General features: G+C 44.3%; 1 protein-coding gene across 1 annotated transcript; it reads right to left on the bottom strand.

Moving 5' to 3' along the window:
• Positions 1-5,313: 5,313 nt before the first annotated feature.
• LOC306765252 (tripartite motif-containing protein 16-like) lies at positions 5,314-6,881 on the bottom strand. Its single transcript, XM_079252656.1, has 3 exons — positions 5,864-6,881; positions 5,574-5,812; positions 5,314-5,451 (listed from the first exon to the last, which is right to left on the bottom strand). Exons 1-3 carry the CDS (start codon positions 6,864-6,866, stop codon positions 5,365-5,367), a joined length of 1,329 nt encoding a protein of 442 aa, XP_079108782.1. The 5' UTR covers positions 6,867-6,881; the 3' UTR covers positions 5,314-5,364.
• Positions 6,882-9,098: the final 2,217 nt, after the last annotated feature.

Below are 9,098 nucleotides of genomic sequence, written 5' to 3'. Positions count from 1 at the left end.
AGGGGAGGACCCAACAGGTCCTTGTAGATTATTTTTGCAGGTCCACCCGAATTGGCATGGGCCCCTCCGAGGCTCCCCCTCCTGGCACGGCCCTTTGTGATAGTAATGTTTAACATACTATGCTGACCTCATGTGAAACTTTTCAGGCATTTGCTCACAGGTTGCTGCAGGCCTTTCTGAACCAGCGTCTAAGCAGCTGCGTTTACTTCAGCCTGGAGACTTTGTCCTGATGAGAAGCTTCAAACAACAATGCTGGGACCACCCATTTCAGATTCTTCTGACGACCCTGACAGATGACCGTGCTACTTGGCTGAATACATGCTACTTTGGTGCCCGTAGTATCCAACTGCCGTAGTATCGCTGCAGGAAGTTTCCTACACCGACCGTGGCTCCCCAGCTTGCTGCTACACATGACGCAGCAGAATAACGCACCACCCAACAGAGGGCAGAATAATCCCTGTGGTAGCTTGGGTAGTGAGACAGTCTACTCTCATACCTGAAGACCAGCCGCCGTTCTCAAGCAATCTCAGTGTGGAGTAAAATTAGCGTCCACCTGCAGCAGTAGCGTGCCAAGTTCCAGCGCAAGCTCTGCCCACCTGGCATCATGCAGAGAGATCGACCGTGGAATCCATTTAGGGTTCATGGCTGGTCATTAAAGGGCTCAATGTGTTGCTTGGTTATTTTAGCGAGCATCATTGTGTTTCCTATTGTCTTCTTTAATCACTCTGCTTCACCTCCTGTTAACCGCTCTGTTGCAACTACCCCTCTGCCATTCCTTACAGCTCCATCTCTTCCCCGCGGTCACTGAGTGTCGAGAAGGGGTTCTAACAGGTAGACGCGCCCTCTTCTGTTCCCCAGCTAGCACTCTAAGGAGCCTCTGTGCGGTCTCCTCTGTCATCAAGATATCTGAGCCATGTGTGTGCTCCAGTTCTTTGGATGGCATGGTGATCGGTGGACCAGTTACCAGTGGTATTTTTCTGATTCCGCTTCTGCGTCTACTTGGGGGACCATTTTTTCCTATACTGGGACTGATTGGTCTCCTTCCACCTACATGGATAATGAGAATTCTCGCAGGTGGTCTCGTGTGTTGAAATTAGACCTTACTAAGGCTACTCTAGTGTTCACGTTTAACACTACCTCTGAACCCCTTTTTTAGCATCCTCCTCCTATCCGATATCGGGGTGACACTTTTAATAACTCCTGTTATCATCTGAAGTTATTTGTGTGTGTTCCGGGCCCTCGCCGGGACCTGTTCATAGATTTTTCTCTTCACAGTGATGTCGTGTCATCACCTCGTAGCTTGGCTGAGTCCCATGCAGATTTCCCCGTTGTCTGTCTTTTCCCGGGTCCCGAGTCTGAACTGAGTAAGGTGTTGGTTGTGTGTACTGGTGAATTGGAAGTGGATGATTACTTTGAGATTATGACTGGCATGTCTGCTCAGAGTAATAACTGGTTATTGCTGGCTGAGCAGGTAGGAGTGTCTGTTGGAGTTGCTTGTGTGGTCTGCCTGGGGCCCAGACCTGTACTGCGTGTAGTCGCCCCTCCACCTGAGTTTGACTCCGCCTGTATGATTGATTTGCTCTAACCCACTCAGATATGTATTTCCTAGGATGTTCCTTTCCCTGTTACATCCTGCACACAGTCCCCTCCTGTTTGGTTCAGGTGTGACGAAGTGAGATTTCACTTGCTTCACAAGCTCATCTCCGGATACTGGTTTTGTTGGGGTTTTGTACCATGCTTGGTGTGACAGTGTTTATGCTGTTAATTTTCTGTGGCCTAAGCCGGCCTTTGGTGGTGCGACGGTGGTCTGGTTCTTAGGGGCGTGCTGCCATCGAAGTGGACTGGTATATGTGCCCCTGTCACCCTTCTCTTGCCAACAGCTGTCTTCCTGGGTTTCCCATCTGCCTCCTTATCCGGTCACTCGGTCCAGGCACTCTGTTCATCCTGATGACTCAGCTGCTTCTGCCTACGTCGACGCTATTGGGGTTCCATTGCAGTATTTGATGGTGATGGCTTTTCTGATTCTGACACTGACGTGTGAGTGTTTTTCCTTTCAGGATGTTTTATGACGAATGCTCTTCAACCCTGCTGGGTGTGACCATTCTGATGTTATAGTTTCCTGTATCTCTTTGGGTATTTAGTGTTATTTTATGGGTTTGTTTTGTTGCTTTGTTTATGTTCATGAATTGTGATTCTTTTGTGTTGATCCTGAAAGGATCAAAAGGGGGGGAATGTGGTGGAATTATGCGTATAGTGTACTTTTAACATGTTACTCATTTATTAAGTTTCTTTTAGGTAGCACAAGATATATATTCTGCATAGTTAGAGTAGTTCAGTTAGCTTGCCTTAGTAGATTCATGCATAAAACTAAGTGTTCTGTTCAAGGCCTGTTTCAGCTTTGACTCTTATCTTCAAGCTGGCAGTTGTTTTGACTAGTGCTGCCAGGCAAAGGTTGTTTGTGTATGCCTAAAGATCGCTGTAGCACTCTGAGCAGGGGCAGAGCTCTCGAGACCTCTCGCCAGCAACATCTGTACATGGTCAATAAATTGAACAGAAAACAGTTGATTTATAGATTTATTTCTCATCGGATAAATTCCACGACATCCACATAGCCTGCTTTCACATTAGAGAAAATCACCTCCTGTTTACTGTAAAGGGCAAAGGCCCAACAGAACATGTGAAGGGACACACACATAGTCTGCTCAACTGGCTGTGCATAACCTCGCCATGGAAATGCTTCTCTCTGACATCACACTACAACACGCCCTCTCCTTCCTGGAAAGTGATTGAGCAACACTCTCCTGAAGATTTCATGAACACCAGTCCACAAAGTTTTGTTTCCTTCTGGATTTCAAATGTGTCTTTCTAATAAATGGAGCAATAATTTCTCTCTGTTAAAAAGTTCAACTGTAGAGGAAAAGTTGTGAATACTTTGTTCTGAAATCAGAAGAAAAGAAGACAAAAAGCTTGTCATGTGAGGATCATGAAACATGGGATACTTTTGATGCCAGTTTCACATGCTGGAAGAAATCACACTTGATCATCATGAGACAAACAATTTCACATGGAGTGAATATCTACAAATGTTACGATGCAGAAATGCTTTTGCTTGCAGAAAAACAGTCATGTGACAAAATGGCTGCCGTTACACGATGTTTCTTCATTCAGAATTAATTCTGACCCAAATCATTCTGAATGAAAGTGTTCTTCTTTGAGTTTACATGGTAATAGTAATTAGGAACTGAGGTTTCCATGGAAAACACGTTTCTTCTCCTTCACGTAATTCTGCTTTAGATCTGGGGGATGGGAAGGGCTCTGATTGGCCAGGAAGACATGATGTACTTCTACCAGAAATAAACTGTGCAGAATGAATGAACTTTGAGCAGAATGAACGTTGACATGGCAGAGGAATTCATCAATTTCTTTTAAGTTGAACTCTGAATTGTTCCTTTCATTCAGAATGAGCTGTTTACATGGTGACTTTTCATCACTTTAAAGCAGATTTAACTTTTATTCCAGATTAAAGAGGAATTAAAACTGTGGTGTAAACGTGGTCGGTGTTGTTTAGTAGTTCTAAACCTCTACCGCTGTCTTGTTACGTTCCAACACACTGATTCATTCAGGTAAAGGCAAAGCAACATTCTTCCTTTTCACTTTTCCATGAGTAATGCTCTCATTTACACAACAATGGAGTGTGTTCACACCTGACTTGGGATATTAGCTCCAAACTAATCCAGCCACTTGTCTGTCCTGCATGGAAGCTAGAAACGCCAGATGGCTGGACTGCGCTACTTCTAGTGTTAACAAGACACCATCACATCAAGATGCAGGCAGAAAACATCTCAAGTGGAACCTCAAGTTCACGTTTGAACAAGAGCAGCACATATTTCCCTTTTCTGGAGAAAGAAATGTCAAATGAGCAGAAATGGTTTCTTAATGAGCAGCCTCCATTTATTCCAGCTCGGCCTGACATCCAGCAGGAAGAAGGCCGGGATGCCTCTTAGAAAGTGTTGCAGAAAAGCCATCAACTCCTGGGACATCTGCTTCCATCTGGTGGCCAACATTTACAACATACTTGGCCCATTTTTACATGTCAACAAATGCAAACAATGCAAAGTGCAGCAGAGGAAAGCTGAAGCATAAACGTCACCAAACACAATAAACAACACTTGAACATGTCTAAATACTCAGAGACAAAGATTTCATTCGTCTAAATGATTCTATCAGTAATTTATCACCTGCTGCACATGCTTGATCCATACAGACGCCTGGTCTGGAGGTTCTCCATGTTGAATAGGAAATGAGGTTGTTATGAGCCTCTTTCCTTCTCTTTGTCTCTTTCTCTGATGTTATGTGGAGTTCTGTTCTGACTGGGACTCTCTTTCCAGTCTGCTTCCCATTAAGATCTTCCTCTTCTCCTCCTGCTTTTGCACTTTGGCTTTCAGTGTTTCCCTCATTTGTTGATCATTAGCATGTAAGCTCACAGCAACACACACGTTTTAGAAGAGCCTGGCAACAGTGGAGTCTGACCTCCATCCATCATCCATAGACATCCATCACTGTATAGCAACGGATGGATGGATGTAGGATGGAAACTGGAACATATTCATCTCAACATGAATGAGGGAAAACAGCTTTTCTTGTCAGCAAAGGGTTAAAACAATCTGTCTTTGTTGATTTGTCTTTTGTCACAGATGGATCAGGTCAGATTTTCATGTGAAACTACCTTCATTTGTGGTGTCGTTGCTGTTTGCTGAAAAAGTCTCCCATTAAACATGAATGATGTCATTTCTTCTCATCCTGGAAATGAGCCTTTCTGAACATCCCATAACTACATACTTCATGCTTTATTGATTTAGAAAAACATTTGATCTTCAGAACAGCTAAAAGTAATTCCAGGTAGAAATGATTTGTACATTTACAAGGTGTTGACAGTAAAATAATCTGTTATGAAGGAAGCTTTCATGATTTCTCTGTTTGACTCCATGAGGTTGAAGAGAAACAACAACATACAAATACAGAAACACAAATATTCAACTAATAATTAGAGAACAAGCAGGTTGGGATTTTCATGTGGAGAAATATTGATGGAAATAAAAGTCATCATCAGCAGTGATTTCCTCCAGAAAGAAACAAATGGCAAACAAAAAAAGTCAAATAAACAACAGAACAGCAGAGCAGAGACATCACAACAATAAACTCTGCAACAAACATACAAAATCACTTTATTCCACTTTACACAACTCAGCGGTTGATCCCCTGGAGCAAATCTGAAGTCTAAGGCCAAGTCTGAGACCAACTCCAAGTCCAGCATGGAGCGGCTGAGTGAATGTGGTCTGGACTCTGTGGAGGAGAGTTCTGGTCTCAGAGACGCTGTAGAAGGACAGAATACCTGCTCCGTGATCCAGGTACACGCCTACTCTGGAGGAACAAGGACCTGAGATGGAGGTTCTGAAGCGGTTGTAGCGAAATTCATAATCAGTTTGGTTACAAAACAATGCCCAAGATTTATCATTTTGTCCAAATCCACTTTCATCCCCAGCTCTGCTGATCGTCTTGTATGCAACCGCTACATAAGCGTCTCCTCTTATTTCCACCTCCCAGTAACAACGACCAGTCAGACTTTCTCTGCTCAGAACCTGAAAGAATTTAGTAAATCTGTCTGGATGATGAGAATAAGACTGATGTTGTTCCATTAATGTCACCTTTCTGTTCCCGTCTGAGAGTAACAGCAGTGTGTGTGCTGTGTTTGGATTCAGTGTGATTTCACATGAACATTGTAAGAATCCAGTTCTGCTCTTTGGTTCTGGTTCTGGTTCTGGTTCAGGTCCTGGTCCTGGTTCAGGTCCTGGTCCTGGTTCTGGATGTGGCAGTAAAACATCCACAGCAGTGACTGCCAGTGAGATGTTTGTCCATCTGTCTGTCAGGATGTCCTGTAGTTTATCTCTGAGCTCTGACACAGCTGCTGTCACATCCTCAAAGTGTGTGAGAGGACGGATATTGATGCTGGATGAGTGTGTAGACTCACTGAGTGCTGACAGTGAGGGGTAGTTGTGTAGAAACTGGCTGTGATCCTCTGTGTGTGAGAGCTGCTTCAGCTCAGCGTCTCTCCTCTTCAGCTCAGTGATCTTCTGCTCCAGTTTCTCCTGAAGCTCTTTGACTCGCCTCACTTCAGTTTCCTGCTGGGATCTGATCTGCTGCTTCACATCAGAGCTTCTTTTCTGGATGAGACGGATCAGCTGAGTGAAGATCTCACTGTCCTCCACTGTTGTATCAGCAGAGTGATTGATGGCCTCCACCTCCTGTTGAAGCAGCTTCACATCTTTCTCTCTGTCCTGGATTCTCTGCTGGATTTCTAGTCGACTCACCTCCAGCTCTCTCTGCCTCTCAGTCCTTTCTGCTGCAGCTGAGACCGTGTCGTGGCCTTTATGTTCATCCACAGAGCAGAGATAACAGATACACTTCTGATCAGTACGGCAGAACATCTTCATCACCTCATCATGACGAGAGCAGATGTTCTCCTGGAGGTTCTTGGAGGGCTCCACCAGCTTGTGTTTCTTTAACGGAGCCACTTTGTAATGAGGCTGGAGGTGTTTGTCACAGTAAGAGGCCAGACAGACCAAACAGGACTTGCTGGCTTTCAGTTTTCTTCCAGTGCAGACATCACAGGCCACATCTTCAGGTCCAGCATAGCAGTGATCAGCAGGAGCAGCTTGGAGTCCAGTCTTCTTCAGCTGCTCCACTAAAGCTGCTAACATGGTGTTTTTCCCCAGGACAGGCCTCGGTATGAAGGTCTGCCTGCACTGAGGGCAGCTGTAGATTCCCTTCTGGTCCTCTTCATCCCAGAAGCGTTTAATACACTTCATGCAGTAGCTGTGTCCACAGGGAATAGTCACTGGTTTCTTTAGTAGATCCAGACAGATGGAACAAGAGTAGGTTTTTGGCTTCACCACATATCTTTTCCTCGGCATTTTACCTCTCAGCTGCAGTGACGGTGTTAGATTGACTTTCTGAGCAGTGTCTTTATGGTCTCAATGTGTCAAGCTGTGGTGAGAAACAGAAAAGACACACGTTGAACTGACGTTATGCTGCTCAAACTGGAAGGTTTATTCTTTTTCGTGAGTCAGGTATCATAACACAATGTGACCTTCAGTCCCATTTACTTTTGGCAAAAACATGTTATAAAGACAATTTCTTAACATTTCATCAACTTAATATGTCTCAAGTGGATGACCAGTACACATCATAAAATATACTATATTGAATTAAAGCTCGGTGGGCGGTTCCGACCATCACCATCTTGGCAGGGGCATCTCGCCCAGAAGACAGTGTCATGGTGGATGATTGACATCGAGTGAACTCTGGGCTGTCTGTAGCTAAGAGCTAACCGACCTAACCCGGAGATAATGGAGGTAAGCGGGCTAAAGCTAAGTCACATTGTTAACCGACTAAAAACCACGGTTGTTCTACATGCTTCTTAGTTGAAGCGGGAGATCGGGTACCTGTCAATCAAAAGAACACGCCCCTAAATAGGCAGAATCTTGAGATTAAATTACTTTTAAACGGGCGAGTTAGAAAAATATTCACTACCCCAACAGTTGTCACAAAGGTAAACCTGACCCATTAAACCTAAAATGAATTTTTGTACCAGGCTGTAAACATGTTTATTTCTGCTGTGAAGTATGTCTTTTTAACATGGGAGTCTATGGGGATTCGCTCTGTTTTGCAGCCCCTAGTGGATGAGAGGGGGGAACTGCAGTTTTATGCACTTCCGCATAGGCTTTTACACTTTATACAGTCTAAGGTTTGAAGACAGTCGTCGACATATCAGGCTGGCAGAGGTTTTTCCTCTTGCGAGGCGATAAGTTAGCCTAGCCTGACTGGAGTGCTCTTTATATTCAATACAGAGTCTGGGTTGCCTGGCTACCGAGAAGTATCGCGTCATTGGTCGGACATTTGAGGTGGGCGTGGTTAACACAGAAAAGCGTTTTATTTGTTGCAGGTAAAGCAGATTATTCTGATATAACAGCTGATCGACGTGGAGAGAAAGTACGAATATTTTTATATCACCTGGCATTGAAACACACGGACCCAGCCGCGTGCACATTTCGCCCTGAGGCGGACAAAGTTGCTGTTAAATATGAAACCAGAAAAGTACTGAAAGAGCGCAAACATCGGCAAAGAAGTCCTGATCCGGATCACCACCGAAAATTGAATGTTTTCCATTTCACGTTTCCAACAACTCCTGAATATTTCACAAAAATCCGCGCATAAATGTTTGAGTTATGTGGAACACAAACAGATTAAAGCCAGTAGAAACACAACCAGGTGTGGAGAATGAATGCTTTTCTTTGTTCTTCATAACCAGGTTCACTGCACATAAAAACAGACCTCCACCAGCAGTGATCCCCACACAACAGACGAAGCTTCTCGTGGACGTGGAGAATGAATGGATCTGATGAAAAACAATGCTTTTCTTTGTTCCTGCAGCCTCGAGAGCAAGAACTTACTTCTCGCTTTTCGTGGAGGATTGTAACAAGCTTAAGAGGTTACATGAACTTTTTTTTAATGTGGGGGTTAGACTGCCACACACACTCCATTATCCAAATCCACCAACATTAACATTAGTCTGCAGACCATCTTAAACTGCTATTTTCTTACCAATCTCTCAACAAACTGCTTCGTTTACAACCGAGAACAAACTACTCCATAAACAACTATTACAACAATCAAAGTCTGCAACATGCACTTATTTTGATGAGTATTTACTGACCTGTGGTGGGAAATAGAGACACACACGTTGTTGTTATGCTATTCAAACGGGAAGGTTTCTTCTTCTGTCCTGATGGACCGGTCTGTGTGTGTGACCCTACTCTTCCTCACATCACTGGGGCGATTAGCGCCCACTAGCGGCTGGATGTAGAACAGCGCTGCTGTGGCTGATCTTGCTATCCAAGTGTTTCTCAATTCCGGTCCTCAGCCCCCCCCCATTTTGTCCATTTTGTACACCGGTACACATATACAAGGCACGGGTTCAAATGCAGCATTTAATAGCTAGCTCTACTGTCATTTGGTGGCTGTTGCTTGTGTGATTGCAT

Source organism: Telmatherina bonti (assembly GCF_933228915.1).
Source record: "Telmatherina bonti genome assembly, chromosome: 14".
Classification (NCBI taxonomy): Eukaryota; Metazoa; Chordata; class Actinopteri; order Atheriniformes; family Telmatherinidae; genus Telmatherina; species Telmatherina bonti.
The sequence above is the reverse complement of the archived record's forward strand: the minus strand, read 5'-3'. Positions and strand labels throughout refer to the sequence as shown.